General features: G+C 44.9%; 1 protein-coding gene across 2 annotated transcripts in view; it reads left to right on the top strand.

Annotated features, from left to right (window-relative positions):
- The window catches only part of LOC124005075 (WD repeat and SOCS box-containing protein 1), a 43,680-nt gene that overhangs the window by 12,094 nt on the left and 15,432 nt on the right, over positions 1–16,154 (top strand). The window contains exons 4-8 of one of the 2 annotated variants that reach the window (XR_006833560.1): positions 9,532–9,663; positions 10,431–10,531; positions 11,217–11,386; positions 13,470–13,642; positions 13,743–13,856. Coding sequence is in view for 1 of the 2 variants with exons in the window: in XM_046313994.1 (XP_046169950.1) it covers positions 9,532–9,663; positions 10,431–10,531; positions 13,470–13,642; positions 13,743–13,856 (520 nt within the window). In the remaining variant the exon portion in view is untranslated. The remainder of the gene's footprint in view (positions 1–9,531; positions 9,664–10,430; positions 10,532–11,216; positions 11,387–13,469; positions 13,643–13,742; positions 13,857–16,154) is intronic. The other variant, XM_046313994.1, reaches the window with a different exon arrangement.

Below are 16,154 nucleotides of genomic sequence, written 5' to 3'. Positions count from 1 at the left end.
AATCCCAACAGTGTCTGAGCAGCCGGTAAAAAGCCTTGGAAGGTGGTATGATGCAAGCCTGAAGGACAAAGACCAGGTGCAACAGCTGCGCAAAGACATCAGTAGTAGCCTACAGTCCATCGACAACACCCAGCTACCTGGAAAGTTAAAGGCCTGGTGTCTGCAGTTTGGTCTCCTACCCCGGGTGTTGTGGCCCTTAGCACTGTATGAGGTTCCAATCTCAACAGTGGAGAAGATGGAAAGAGGAGTCACAGGCTACTTAAAGAAGTGGCTTGGAGTTCCACGATGCCTTACCACCATAGGCCTCTATGGAGATGGTGTCCTCAAGCTGCCCCTCACCAGTCTAACAGAGGAATTCAAGTGTGCAAAAACCAGGCTCCAAATGACACTGAATGAATCTCGAGACCCAGTGGTGAGCAACAACGCGCCGACCTTGGCAACTGGGCGCAAATGGAGGCCAGGAAAAGCAGTCCAGGAGGCAACAGCAGCCCTCAGACATGCTGACATTGTGGGTCATGTTCAGCAAGGGAGAGGAGGCCTTGGGCTAACTAGCCGTGCTGCTTGGAGTAAGGCCACTGCACCAGAGCGGCGGAAGATGGTAGTGCAGGAAGTACGCCATCAGGAGGAGGCTGCAAGGTGGGCCAAGGCAGTCTCTCTTGCCAAACAGGGACAGTGGACTCGATGGGACAGTGTGGAGAAGAGGAAGATCAGCTGGAAGGATCTGTGGGCCATGGAAGCGAGGCGGTTGAGCTTTTCCATCAGAGCAACATATGACGTCCTTCCAACACCAGTTAATCTTCACCAATGGTATGGTGAAGATCCGGACTGTGCCCTCTGTTCCATGCCAGCCAACCTCAGGCACATTCTCACAGGCTGTAAAACAAGCCTCGCCCAAGGACGCTACACTTGGCGTCACAACCAAGTCCTTAAAAACCTTGCGTCCGCCCTGGAGGACAAGCGAGCTGCCACCAACTCCCTACCACCCACAGCAGCATCACACTCCTTACGGACAAACTTTGTCCGAAGGGGCTAAACCACCGAAGAGCGGCTCTACACCATTAGAGCGAGACCAGCTGCGCTTGGCCCGCGACTGGAAAATGCTAGCTGACATTGGCCGGCAACTTGTGTTTCCTCCGGAGATCGCAACCACCACCCTAAGACCTGACATGGTGCTCTGGTCCCGTTCACTCAATAAGGTCTTCATCATTGAGCTCACAGTACCCTGGGAAAACTCAGTAGATGAGGCTTATGAGCGAAAACATCTGCGCTATGCTGATCTAGCTGCCGAAGCACGGCATCATGGCTGGAACACAGAAGTCCGACCAGTGGAGGTGGGCTGCAGAGGTTTTGTGGCAACCTCTACAACCAGACTGCTTAGAGACCTGGGAATTAAGGGCCAGAGCCAGCGTTCGGCAATCAAAGCTGTATCAGAGGCGGCAGAAGGCAGCAGTCAGTGGCTCTGGATGAAGAGGAAAGACCCCAGCTGGGCCCCGAAGTGAGAGGGCCAGGAGGTATGCGGTCAACAATGATTGACTCAGGGAGGAGGACGCCCCTGCCATGCATAGTCCCATGGGATGTTTGCTATCAACAACAAGGCAACTCCTATGACTAATTGGGAATGGGACGCAAGCGTAGGATTGATCACCCTGTCGCTGGCCGCCTTTGAGGAGGGTGTATAGTGTGAAAGGCCGAAACACCCTAGGAACCAAAGGTACACTACTGACGATGCGCTCCCCAAATTTCACCACGCTCACTGTTCATTAACTCTTGGAAGTGCTTGCACAAAGGATAGTAACATCTCATCCTGTGTTCTTGGAATCTGTGAGGAATTCTAAATCAGGTGAACAGATGGATTTGAGTTCCTGTATGTTTCTTTCATCACACCATGTCTCGTTAGTCATGAGGCATACGCCCCCCGCCACTCTTCTTACCAGAAAGATGTTTGTTTCTGTCGGCGCGATGCGTGGAGAAACCCGTTGGCTGCACCGCATCGGATAGCGTCTTCCCAGTAAACCATGTTTCCGTGAAGCAGAGAACGTTGCAGTCTCTGATGTCCCTCTGGAATGCTACCCTTGCTCGGATTTCATCAACCTTGTTGTCAAGAGACTGGACATTGGCAAGAAGAATGCTGGGGAGTGGTGCGCGATGTGCCCTTGTCCGGAGTCTGACCAGAAGACCGCTACGTTTCCCTCTTTTTCGGAGTCGTTTTTTTGGGTCGCTGCATGCGATCCATTCCGTTGTCCTGTTTGTAAGGCAGAACACAGGATCCGCGTCGCGGAAAACATATTCTTGGTCGTACTGATGGTGAGTTGACGCTGATCTTATATTCAGTAGTTCTTCTCGACTGTATGTAATGAAACCTAAGATGACCTGGGGTACTAATGTAAGAAATAACACCTAAAAAAAACAAAAAACTGCATAGTTTCCTAGGAACGCGAAGCGAGGCGGCCATCTCTGTCGGCCCGGGCCAGCTGGGCAGCTCTGTTTTCACAATGCATTATTTCACAGTGCATCACAGTGCATTATTCCTAGTTCCATGTACCAATGCAAGTTATTGAATCAGCAGGGAGGAAGTTGAAGCCTCAGGGGGGGTTTCTTGGATCAACTTTCTCCACACACATCCTGGACTGTGTTTTCATTCCAGAAAATCCACTTCGCCCTTCTACCTTTTTTCACTCCCACAGATCTTATAGTTGAAAGCAGCATGGCAGAAATTGGGTGGGGCTGTTTACACCTACAGTGGGGCAAAAAAGTATTTAGTCAGCCACCAATTGTGCAAGTTCTCCAAATTAAAAAGATGGAGAGGCCTGTAATTTTCATCATAGGTACACTTCAACTATGACAGACAAAATGAGCAAAAAAATCCAGAAAATAACTTTGTAGGATTTTTAATGAATTTATTTGCAAATTATGGTGGAAAATAAGTATTTGGTCAATAACAAAAGTTTATCTTAATACTTTGTTACATACCCTTTGTTGGCAATGACAGAGGTCAAACGTTTTCTGTAAGTCTTCAAGGTTTTCACACACTGTTGCTGGTATTTTGGCCCATTCCTCCATGCAGATCTCCTCTTGAGCAGTGATGTTTTGGGGCTGTTGCTGGGCAACACTGAATTTCAACTCCCTCCAAAGATGTTCTGTGGGTTTGAGATCTGGAGACTGGCTAGGCCACTCCAGGACCTTGAAATGCTTCTTTCGAAGTCACTCCTTCGTTGCCCGGGCGGTGTGTTTGGGATCATTGTCGTGCTGAAAGACCCAGCCACGTTTCATCTTCAATGCCCTTGCTGATGGAAGGAGGTTTTCACTCAAAATCTCATGATACATGGCCCCATTCATTCTTTCCTTTACACGGATCAGTCGTCCTGGTCCCTATGCAGAAAAACAGCCCCAAAGCATGATGTTTCAACCCCCATGCTTCTCAGTAGGTATGGTGTTCTTTGGATGCAACTCATTATTCTTTGTCCTCCAAACACAACGAGTTGAGTTTTTACCAAAAAGTTATATTTTGGTTTCATCTGACCATATGACATTCTCCCAATCTTCTTCTGGATCATCCAAATGCTCTCTAGCAAACGTCAGACGGACCTGGACATGTACTGGCTTAAGCAGGGGGACACTTCTGGCACTGCAGGATTTTGAGTCCCTGGCGGCGTAGTGTGTTACTGATGGTAGGCTTTGTTACTTTGGTCCCAGCTCTCTGCAGGTCATTCACTAGGTCCCCCCGTGTGGTTCTGGGATTTCTGCTCACCGTTCCTGTGAACATTTTGACCCCACAGGGTGAGATCTTGCGCGGAGCCCCAGATCGAGGGAGATTATCAGTGGTCTTGTATGTCTTTCATTTCCTAATAATGGCTCCCACAGTTGATTTCTTCAAACCAAGCTGCTTACTTATTGCAGATTCAGTCTTCTCAGCCTGGTGCAGGTCTACAATTTTGTTTCTGGTGTCCTTTGACAGCTCTTTGGTCTTGGCCATAGTGGAGTTTGGAGTGTGACTGTTTGAGGTTGTGGACAGGTGTCTTTTATAATGATAATAAGTTAAAACAGGTGCCATTAATACAGGTAACGGGTGGAGGACAGAGGAGCCTCTTAAAGAAGAAGTTACAGGTCTGTGAGAGCCAGAAATCTTGCTTGTTTGTAGGTGACCAAATACTTATTTTCCACCATAATTTGCAAAAAAATTAATAAAAAATCCTACAATGTGATTTTCTGGATTTTTTTTCTTCTCATTTTGTCATAGTTGAAGTGTACCTATGATGAAAATGACAGGCTTCTCATCTTTTTAAGTGGGAGAACTTGCACAATTGGTGGCTGACTAAATACTTTATTGCCCCACTGTATGTGAAAGGGAGCAAACAAGAGGAGAGGACATGATATGTCTTGCGTAGAGCTCAACTGGTGGTACCTCGTGTCCTAAATGGAATGTATTTCATTTTTTCAGCAGCGGTGTCAAATTGAGCTTTTGGGGGGTTTCAGGCAGGTTCCTTTTTGCTGGGTGGGGTCAGGCACACCTGTGATATACATTTTTTTGCATGATTATGAGATGATCGCTTCTGGTGACTTTTAAAAGGACATTACACGATTTAAGTAAATTTAATATAATTTCTAATTCAAAAGCTTTACAACCTTTTGCCCAATTGAGCTGTATAGCAGCTTTAAATAAATAGGCTGGAGAATGGGGTTGACCATCTGCATTTACCCAATTGAAAAACCACAAAAGACTCTGAATGCATTCAATTATACAAATGTACGTTGTAACTTGGAACTCCAGGGTTTTTTATGGATCAAAGTTGGGCTTAGTATTTAGAGGTCCTCTTCGCATATATATCTTTTTTTTTCTGTTTTAAAGGGAATTTCCTGCAATTATACACAATGTGTCATGGTGCAGAGAGAGAACATTAAAGTTTTAAAGCTACTTTCCTGCAATTTTACACATTTTGCAAAGGTTTATGACGTGTTCTTATGCTATCAAAGTGGCTCAATCATAACAAAATCAATGGGTGCCTCATGCCATGATATTTATTTTGATTTGGGTGATTCTTAGTGCTCAAAGCTCCATAATAGGTCCATTTTCTTTTCTACATACTTTTTGTAGTGGCGGCAACGATTTTAAATGAATATAGGGGGAAAACACTGGCTCTGGATATATGTTTGATTGCTGTGACATCAACAGTTTCCCAGATACAGGATTATTAGGTACTCTTTTTAGTAGCCAATCATTAAAGAGAGTAAATTTATCCCAGTCGAGTTACATAAGCCTTCCTGATGCACACAGGGCTATAATATGAGTTTTTCTAAAAGAAGTGCCAAGAAAATGCTCATTGTTCTGTTCCAGAAATGAAACAAGGTCACCATGCCATTCTGCCCATCTCATCATCTACCCACCCACCTCTAGCTGGCATCCTGTTTTATGGTCTTGTTAGGTTCTAAATGAACCTATTAAAACTCACGGACGATTAGTAAAGTTTAAACCAAGTTTATTCACCCATTGGGTCATACAGCTGCATAAGACAAATGCATATTTCCACCAGTGGTAGTATATAAACTCAGCAAAAAAAGAAACATCCCTTTTTCAGGACCCATTCTGTCAAAGTTCATTTGTAAAAATCCAAATAACTTCACAGATCTTCATTGTAAAGGGTTTAAACACTGTTTCCCATGCTTGTTCAATGAACCATAAACAATTAATGAACATGCACTTGTGGAACGGTCGACACTAACAGCTTACAGACAGTAGGCAATTAAGGTCACAGTTATGAAAACTTAGGACACGAAAGAGGCCTTTTGACTGACTCTGAAAAACACCAAAAGACAGATGACCAGGGCCCCTGCTCATCTGCGTGAACGTGCCTTAGGCATGCTGCAAGGAGGCATGAGAACTGCAGATGTGGCCAGGGCAATAAATTGCAATGTCCGTACTGAGACGTCTAAGACAGTGCTACAGGGAGACAGGACGGACAGCTTATCATCCTCACAGTGGCAGACCACATGTAACAACACCTGCACAGGATCGGTACATCTGAACACCACACCTGCGGGACAGGTACAGGATGGCAACAACAACTGCCCGAGTTACACCAGGAACGCACAATCCCTCCATCAGTGCTCAGACTGTCCACAATAGGCTGAGAGAGGCTGGACTGAGGGCTTGTAGGCCTGTTGTAAGGCAGGTCCTCACCAGATATCACCGGCAACAACGTGACAAACATGACAATGCAACCAGCCATTCTGCGTGTGATTTCCTGCAAGACAGCAACGTCAGTGTTCTGCCATGGCCAGTGAAGAGCCCGGATATCAATCCCATTGAGCAGATTTGGGACCTGTTGGACCGGAGGATGAGGGCTAGGGCCCTTCCCCCCCATAAATGTCCGGGAACTTGCAGGTGCCTTGGTGGAAGAGTGGGGTAATATCTCACAGCAAGAACCAGCAAATCTGTTGCAGTCCATGAGGAGGAGATGCACTGCAGTACTTAATGCAACTGGTGGCCATACCAGATACTGACTGTTCTTTTTTTATTTTGACCCCCCCCTTTGTTCAGGGACGCGTTATACTATTTCTGTTGTCTGTGGAACTTATTCAGTTTGTCTCAGTTGTTGAATCATATGGTCATACAAATATTTACACACATTTGGGTGGAGTCTCCTCTAAACATTACATCTTTATTACTAGGTTAAGTGATACGGGCCACAAACAGTTCCTTCTCCCTTAAGCTGACCTGACCTCTACCCCCTTCCTCACTACTCCACAGCTCTCCACCATTATCAGTGACTGCAATCGTGTGATTGCCTCTCCTCTACTCAGCACCTCCCAAAGCCCTCTGGCTCCTATCCAACCTTCCCTGGCCCCATATACATTCCTCCTACAGATACCCATTAACTTCTGGTGTAGAAACCAGACTATGGCACTCCTCATGCCTCTAGTATAACTGATGATTAACAATATTTAAAGTTTAGAAATCCTACCCATCAGGCTGTGTTGGAGACAGTCAGTGGGTGATATAATGTGTTCATTTTAGCCCAGCTGGCTGTCTGCTTGCCCCTCCTCTCCTCCCATGGTTTTTACTGACACACCTGAATGATGATGTTTGCCCACGGCCCCTCTCTCCCTGCTGCCAACACAGTGCTGATGTCACAACCCCGCTAGGCCCCCCTCTCTCCTAAACTCATTGGTTCTCTCTCCCACTCTTTCTCTCACACACCTACAGTTGAAGTCAGAAGTTTACATACACCTTAGCCAAATACATTTAAACTCGTTTTTTCACAATTCCTGACATTTAATCAGAGTAAAAATTTCCAGTCTTAGGTCAGTTAGGATCACCACTTTATTTTAAGAATGTGAAATGTCAGAATAATAGTGTAGAGATTTATTTATTTCATGACATTCCTAGTGGGTCAGATGTTTACATACACTCAATTAGTATTTGGTAGCATTGCCTTTAAATTGTCAAACGTTTCGGGTAGCCTTCCACAAGCTTCCCACAATAGGTTGGGTGAATTTTGGCCCATTCCTCCTGACAGAGCTGGTATAACTGAGTCAGGTTTGTAGGCCTCCTTGCTCGCACACACTTTTTCAGTTCTGCCCACACATTTTCTATGGGATTGAGGTCAAGGCTTTGATGACAACTCCAATACCTTGACTTTGTTGTCCTTAAGCCATTTTGCCACAACTTTGGAAGTATGCTTGGGGTCATTGTCCATTTGGAAGACCCATTTGCGACCAAGCTTTAACTTCCTGACTGATGTCTTGAGGTGTTGCTTCAATATATCCACATCATTTTTCATACTCATGATGCCATCTATTTTGTGAAGTGCACCAGTCCCTTCTGCAGCAAAGCACCCCCACAACATGATGCTGCCACCCCCGTTTCCTCCAAACATAACGATGATCATTATGACCAAACAGTTATATTTTTGTTTCATCAGACCAGAGGACATTTCTCCAAAATCCAAAAAGTACGATCTTTGTTCCCATGTGCAGTTGCAAACCGTAGTCTTGTCTTTTTTTATGGAGGTTAAGGAGCAGTGGTTTCTTCCTTGCTGAGTGGCCTTTCAGGTTATGTAGATATAGATACTTTTGTACCTGTTTCCTCCAGCATCTTCACAAGGTCCTTTGCTGTTGTTCTGGGATTGATTTGCACTTTTCGCACCAAAGTACATTCATCTCTAGGAGACAGAACGTGTCTCCTTCCTGAGCGGTATGACGGCTGCGTGGTCCCATGGTGTTTATACTTGCTTATTATTGTTTGTACAGATGAACGTGGTACCTTCAGGCATTTGGACATTTCTCCCAAGGATGAACCAGACTTGTGGAGGCCTACAATTGTTTTTCTGGGGTCTTGGCTGATTTCTTTTGATTTTCCCATGATGTCAAGCAAAGAGGCACTGAGTTCGAAGATAGGCCTTGAAATACATCTACAGGTACACCTCCAATTGACTCAGATGATGTCAATTAGCCTATCATATGCTTCTAAAGCCATGACATTTTCTGAAATTTTCCAAGATGTTTAAGGACACAATGAACTTAGTGTATGTAAACTTCTGACCCACTGGAATTGTGATACAGGGAAATAATCTGTCTCTAAACAATTTTTGGAAAAATGACTTGTGTCATACACAAAGTAGATGTCTTAACCGACTTGTCAAAACTATAGTTTGTTAACAAGAAATTTGTGGAGTGGTTGAAAAAACGAGTTTTAATGACTCCAACCTAAGTGTATGTAATCTTCCGACTTCAACTGTATTTCACTCCTGGCTCCAGTGATCGCGGGTCATTCTGACATCGATCCAAATCTCCAGTTCACTTTATCAAGAACTGATTATTCTGGCTTTGTTTTCTTTATTTCATGGCTGAATATTGCCGGTGGCATTACTTTTGTTAGGATTTGGCTTCAGGCGCAATTAGTGTTATTGTAATAACTATTATAATAGATTATTATACCCCAATTTAGAGTTGTCAACTGTTAGCAGACTATTTGAGAATAGCTACTGTAATTGAGTCCCATTCTCCCCTCAATGGAACCAGTGTTTGGACTGAGTATCAGGAAGTAACAAATTGCAGGGTTTAACTCAGGATTACTCTGCTTTCAACTATTGTGTGTCAGTCTACCCAGAGGGTATTCTGAGTCTCTCTGACTGTCAACACCAGGACCAGCCTTTGAAATAGAGCTCTCCTGTTCTCCAACTCATCATGTAAAGAAAAGAGCACAGTCAGTGGGACTAGTTGTTACATGAAGAATTAATATGTGACCGCCCTCTTTCTTTACCCTCTTAAATGTTTATTTTCTATACGCTTATCTAACTCTGTACAAACTGACAGTGCTCTGGTTACTTTTCACATGGGTGTGGAACCCACACTATTGTACACCCCACAGAGGGAATAAAGCAAATTGCAGCTCTGTGGCATTTTAATCCACAAATCATGACAAATTCCCCAAGGCTGTGTAAACAGAGGTGGTGGAGTTGACCTACAGTAACTCGTCTGTGCTGTGTATCTCATTAGCTTTATTATTAACTCTTGTTTTTTTTGCCTTTACAGGAAAGCTGTTGCTGAATCTCATGGACCATACAGATATAGTGCGAGACCTGACTTTTGCCCCTGATGGCAGCCTCATGCTAGTCTCGGCATCCAGAGACAAAACCCTGAGGGTCTGGGACCTGAAAGATGACGGTAAGAACACTGAGCTCTGAGGAACACCTTTTTTATTATCTTGGAACTGAAACCATTTTCCATGCTTGTTAACATAGTTATTGTTTTTGCTTGAGATTTGTACAGCTGTGCCAGCAAGCCACACTGATCTGTTGAGGTCAAGATTATTATGATGCATGCAGATGTCGTTTTTGTGTGTTTGGCTTATACACATCCATACACGAAGCTGAAGAAGTAGGGAGCATGTGATAAGTTGCTTTTGTTCCAGTGGAATGAGCTACTGCTGCTGGCGGTTCCACTTTGAAAGGCCCCTCACCCCATGCATGCGTTCTAAGCTCACATGAGCAGAGAATGTTAAAATTGGGCCCAAGTCCAAGGTCTCCTGAACAAAAGCCTAGAGGAAGGCATAGCCATGGCATGGTCTGACCTAGTTTCTCCTCTATTGGCCAGAGCAGTCCTGTATCCAGTCAACGGTCAGATCACCACTAACACATCTATTTTATCTGTGAATCGGGTTTTCAAATGACACAATCAACATATCCAAACACAAGCAGTATGTCTCCAGAGCCTAATTGGAAAAACCTACATTTTACTATCGAAGCCCAATAATTAAAATAGCCCAGTTATCCCGATTGAAATCGTGCAGACAATCCTATAAACCTTGGAAACATCATCAGCAGACATTTGTACTGTTACTTCATCACAATAATAATTTCTTAAAAGCAAATAGTTTGTGGATTTTTCCGTCACATGTACATGTCATAACAACCTGTGATGCTGTGTTGTAGGCAACATGGTGAAAGTGTTGCGGGGTCATCAGAACTGGGTCTATTGCAGCGCATTCTCACCAGACTCCTCAGTCCTCTGCTCTGTCGGAGCCAGTAAATCGGTACGTACACCTGTTCCCCTTTCTCTCCCTTTTGAGATGAACTGCTTCTCTGTGTGCTATTGCTTGACTAGTTATGCTCAATGACCTACCAATGAAACACTCCCACCTTCCCCTCAACTGAATCTTGACCGTTATGCTTGGTGTCATGACTAGTTAACAACCCTGCCTGTAGTTCGGTTTGGCTTGGTTTGAAATAGCTTTGGTATTGTAATATGCATGTAGACTAAACAAATGATCACACACTTTTTTGTACTAGTTCCGGTATTTATCCTCCATCTACAATCCAGCTCACAATCTAAAATGTTAATTTGATGCTTTAGAATGTGGGATGCAGATTGCTATGCTTTATTTAATGACCTTTGAACCTCAATGCAGACCAAAATCATTCAAAGAAATGTTCTAAATATTTTTGGATTTCCCTTTTTGATAAAATCTACCTGGTATTTAGTAAAGAGTATGCAAGGAGAAAATGAGATGGTTAGCTAAGTGGCGTAGTCCTCAAAATGGCTGCCCGGCCAGTGCGGGATTGGACCCAATGACTTCAGTCACAGATGTACACTTTGCAAGAACCTCATTAACATGCTAGTAGTTAGTTACTGTAGCCAGTTCCACCCTTCTTGTGCAGGGTGCAGCTAGATTGTTGTTAGGCTGTGTGTCCATAAGTGTCTTGCTTTCCCTGTCACAGGTGGCAGGTGTGAGTGTTTTTGAAGGGAGGGAGCGCCGCGCTGACATAAAGCAGCCGGTGCAGACGGCTGGCTGGTGGCACCAGTGTCACTACTACTGCCGGGCTGGGACGCACTGTACCCCTGCCCAGGGGGCAGTCTTGCACCTACCTGACCGCAAGGTCTCCCGTACGTAGGTGCTGCTGTCTCCATGTTTGTCTACCTCCGCTGTCGCAGTTCCTCCTTTTATATCAGTTATAAAACAGTGATTTGAAAACTGCAGTAAAGTAAATACTTCCCACCCACATGGTCCCTTACCCCTCTCCTTCACTTCCTACTGTCCCTCCCTATCTCACCTCGCCCCCCACTCCCAAATGTACTTAATTAGAAACCCTACCTATTATAGCATACCTTAACTGACATTTTGTTAGGTTAGGAGTTTTTGTCAGTTCAATGTCAGTCTCGCCCTCCCACAGTCTCTAACTTGTATGAATGACATTGTTATGATTATTTATGGCTCTCCATAATGAGGAGGTTAACATCAGTTAATTTTAGTTTGATATCCTTAGTTCTCCATTATCCTCCTAACTTCTCTCCCGGGGCCCATGTTTAAGGGCCAGTCAGCACGCCCGTCTCTATTGTGGCCGCCCCGCTCAGCCCCTTTAGTAATGGAGTTAGTGTGCAGGGGTCAGGTCATTGTTGGCGTAAATGAGAATTGAAAGGACTCTTTGTGGCTCTGCAGACTGCCACCATCCCCATAAATGTCTGCCTTTGTCCCAAACACTCCACCAAAATGAACATGGACTATGTTGGAGTTGAAAAAAACATGATGTAAGTTAGTGAATTCCCTGTTGCCTCATAATTGGCCAAAGGGCAGTATTTTCCTCACGGAAATGTCCCATTTTGATTAGCATTTGCATATCTATTTGTTAAAACAGAGAAAACAAACGCAACGGTCAATACTTTTCTGTGACAATAGTGGGAGAGGAAGAACAGTCTCATACAGAATGACTGAAAACCAAAACACATACTCGTCATAGTACAAAAAACAAAACTGCTAATACTTTTCAAACTGAACTCTAAATTGCTTGAACAGAAAGTTTATAGAGAACTGAGCCTCATTAAAAACGCCACAGAAAACAAAGGAGGCAACTGTAACTGTCTGCCATTTTGGAGCAGATTTTCCAGTCACTGGCAACTGACTGTCTTATAAACTGTGGAGTGGTGTAGCTTGCCTAAAATGCAGGCAGTAGCATCATGCGTTGGATTCCTTTCATTTCACACTAACGCTAGAGGAGGGAGTAGGAGAACATTTTGAACTGAAGTAGCCCCCAGAAACCATTGACTTGTGTGTGGAATGGCATTTATCTACTTTTGCTGAAATGTTGCACTTTTGCTCAAGTGCAATGTTTGCAGAACTCCTTGTGCCGTTTTCAATAGGCCTATACAATCTTGTTTTGGTTCTAAAAGTTACAAGTTCAACATCACTGTTAAAGCCTCTCTAGAATTGGAGTTTAATTAGATTTGCTCTGTTCTGGTCAGTTTAAAGTTTTAACAAACAACAAGGCATGTTCCTCTTGGCATGCATTACATTGCTCTGGAGCAAAGGAACGTTCAAGGCTTTATGGCTGACTGTTGAAAACCGTGTGCACATGTTGCAAATGTGTGTCCAAGGGCGTCAACCTTTTGGCCATCAAATGTTTTTTTCTCTTGCAGTATGTCTCTTCGTAGGCTTCCGCCGGAGGTGCGAGTCTTTTGTAATCACAGGGAACTAGAACTCTGAAAGGGGAAACCAGTGGAGTAACATTATGTTACCTTAAGTTACTACTTGTTTTATTTTCTTCTTTTTCTATAGACTTAAAAATGTTTATATTGAGAACGTTGTAATTGGATATTAATGTTTAAATGCTAGCCTACGTCAAGAAAACTACAATTTATATGGAGCACTATTTTAGCAGCTATGTTAAGAAACCAGATGTGCAGTGACATTTTGTTACATAACATAGAATTGCTGCTTGAGTAGCATGTGATTTATTGTGTGCATTGTTTGGTCTGTAGTTCAACACATAAGCCATAAAATGACACTGAGCATACAAAGTTTTTTCTGTTTATTTCTTGTTTTATTTTTGTTGCTTAATTTAACTACTTGTAATTTACATTGCGTCTGTTATGACATTTTATGTCAGTAGTTTTTAGGTTAAGTGTTTTAAGTTGTTTAAAATGCTTGTCCCTGCATAGTGTTATTCCATTGGCTCTAACATGAACCTCTTCTGTAGGTGTTCCTTTGGGATATGGATAAATATTCCCTGGTCCGGAAGCTGGAGGGTCACCATAATGACGTGGTGTCCTGTGAGTTCTCTCCTGATGGCGCCTTGCTCGCCACCGCTTCCTACGACACCCGCGTCATCATCTGGGACCCCCATGTGGGCACTGTGCTGCTGGAGCTAGCGTAAGTCACAGACACCAGGAACTAGGGCAAAGTAATGACACAATGATGTTGTTAAGACCTTGTTGAAGTTTTCTTATCTCTGTGTTTTTCTCTCCTTCAGGCACCTCTTCCCTCCCCCCTCGCCCATCTTTGCAGGAGGGGCCAACGATCGCTGGGTACGTTCTGTAGCGTTCTGTCACGACGGTCGTCACATCGCCAGCATCACTGACGACCGGTAAGGAACAAAGGCTGAGACCTGTGTCTGGTGCATCAGAAGGGTCCAATAAGGAAAAGCTCAGCTTTAAAAATGTTTGAGATTCTTATGGCTAATGTCCACTTGATCCTCTCTATAAGGCGTTCTCTTCTACCACACGTGTAGAGCGTGGCTGGTGTAGATTTGTAAGTTTGTGTTGGCCATAGCTGCTTCACCAAGCTCACTTGCGCTGTCACACTTCACATTGTACATGGTAAACTGCGTGCCCTCTGTTGATGAAAAAGTGTTAGTTTGCTGCAGTAGCAGAGTGCTGAGAGTGATCGAGAGAGAGTGATCGAGAGAGAGTGATCGAGAGAGAGTGATCGAGAGAGAGTGATCGAGAGAGAGTGATCGAGAGAGAGTGATCGAGAGAGAGTGATCGAGAGAGAGTGATCGAGAGAGAGTGATCGAGAGAGAGTGATCGAGAGAGTGAGTGATCGAGAGAGTGAGTGATCGAGAGAGTGAGTGATCGAGAGAGTGAGTGATCGAGAGAGTGAGTGATCGAGAGAGTGAGTGATCGAGAGAGTGAGTGATCGAGAGAGTGAGTGATCGAGAGAGTGAGTGATCGAGAGAGTGAGTGATCGAGAGAGTGAGTGATCGAGAGAGTGAGTGATCGAGAGAGTGAGTGATCGAGAGAGTGAGTGATCGAGAGAGTGAGTGATCGAGAGAGTGAGTGATCGAGAGAGAGTGAGTGAGCGAGAGAGAGAGAGAGTGAGCGATCGAGAGTGAGTGATCGAGAGAGTGAGTGATCGAGAGAGTGAGTGATCGAGAGAGTGAGTGATCGAGAGAGTGAGTGATCGAGAGAGTGAGTGATCGAGAGAGAGTGAAGTGATCGAGAGAGTGAGTGATCGAGAGAGTGAGTGATCGAGAGAGTGAGTGATCGAGAGAGTGAGTGATCGAGAGAGAGTGAGTGAGTCGAGAGAGTGAGTGATCGAGAGAGTGAGTGATCGAGAGAGAGTGAGTGATCGAGAGAGTGAGTGATCGAGAGAGTGAGTGATCGAGAGAGTGAGTGATCGAGAGAGTGAGCGATCGAGAGTGAGCGATCGAGAGAGAGTGAGCGATCGAGAGAGAGAGATCGAGAGAGTGAGTGATCGAGAGAGTGAGTGAGCGATCGAGAGAGAGAGTGAGTGAGAGAGAGATCGAGAGAAGAGAGTGAGCGAGAGAGAGAGAGTCGAGAGAGATCGAGTGAGAGAGAGAGTGAGATCGAGTGAGAGAGAGAGAGTGAGCGATCGAGAGAGAGAGTGAGTGAGAGATCGAGTGAGAGATCGAGTGAGAGAGAGTGAGAGATCGAGTGAGAGATCGAGTGAGAGATCGAGTGAGAGATTGAGTGAGAGATCGAGTGAGAGATCGAGTGAGAGATCGAGTGAGAGATCGAGAGAGCGAGAGAGAGTGAGATCGAGATCGAGAGAGAGTGAGATCGAGAGAGAGAGAGATCGATGGAGAGAGAGAGATCGATGGAGAGAGAGTGATCGATGGAGAGAGAGTGATCGATGGAGAGAGAGTGATCGATGGAGAGAGAGTGATCGATGGAGAGAGAGTGATCGATGGAGAGAGAGTGATCGAGAGAGAGATCGAGAGAGAGTGAGATCGAGAGAGAGAGAGAGTGAGATCGAGAGAGAGAGAGAGAGTGAGAGATCGAGAGAGAGAGAGTGAGATCGAGAGAGAGAGAGATCGAGAGAGAGAGAGATCGAGAGAGAGAGAGATCGAGAGAGAGAGAGATCGAGAGAGAGAGAGATCGAGAGAGAGAGAGAGATCGAGAGAGAGATCGAGAGAGAGTGAGATCGAGAGAGAGAGAGAGATCGTGAGATCGAGAGAGATCGAGAGAGAGAGAGAGAGAGAGAGATCGAGAGAGAGAGAGAGAGAGATCGAGAGAGAGAGATCGAGAGAGAGAGAGATCGAGAGAGAGAGAGAGAGATCGAGAGAGAGAGAGATCGAGATCGAGAGAGAGAGATCGAGAGAGAGATCGAGAGAGATCGAGAGAGAGTGAGATCGAGAGATCGAGAGAGAGATCGAGAGAGAGAGATCGAGAGAGAGAGATCGAGAGAGAGAGAGAGAGAGAGATCGAGAGAGAGAGATCGAGAGAGAGATCGAGAGAGAGAGAGATCGAGAGAGAGAGAGAGAGAGAGAGAGAGAGATCGAGAGAGAGAGATCGAGAGAGAGAGAGAGAGAGAGAGAGATCGAGAGAGAGAGAGAGAGAGAGATCGAGAGAGAGAGAGATCGAGAGAGAGAGAGAGAGAGAGAGAGAGATCGAGAGAGAGAGAGATCGAGATCGAGAGAGAT

This window comes from Oncorhynchus gorbuscha, linkage group LG19, assembly GCF_021184085.1.
Source record: "Oncorhynchus gorbuscha isolate QuinsamMale2020 ecotype Even-year linkage group LG19, OgorEven_v1.0, whole genome shotgun sequence".
In the NCBI taxonomy this organism is placed as follows: Eukaryota; Metazoa; Chordata; class Actinopteri; order Salmoniformes; family Salmonidae; genus Oncorhynchus; species Oncorhynchus gorbuscha.
Note: the sequence above shows the minus strand (reverse complement) of the source record. Positions and strands in the feature narration are given on the sequence as shown.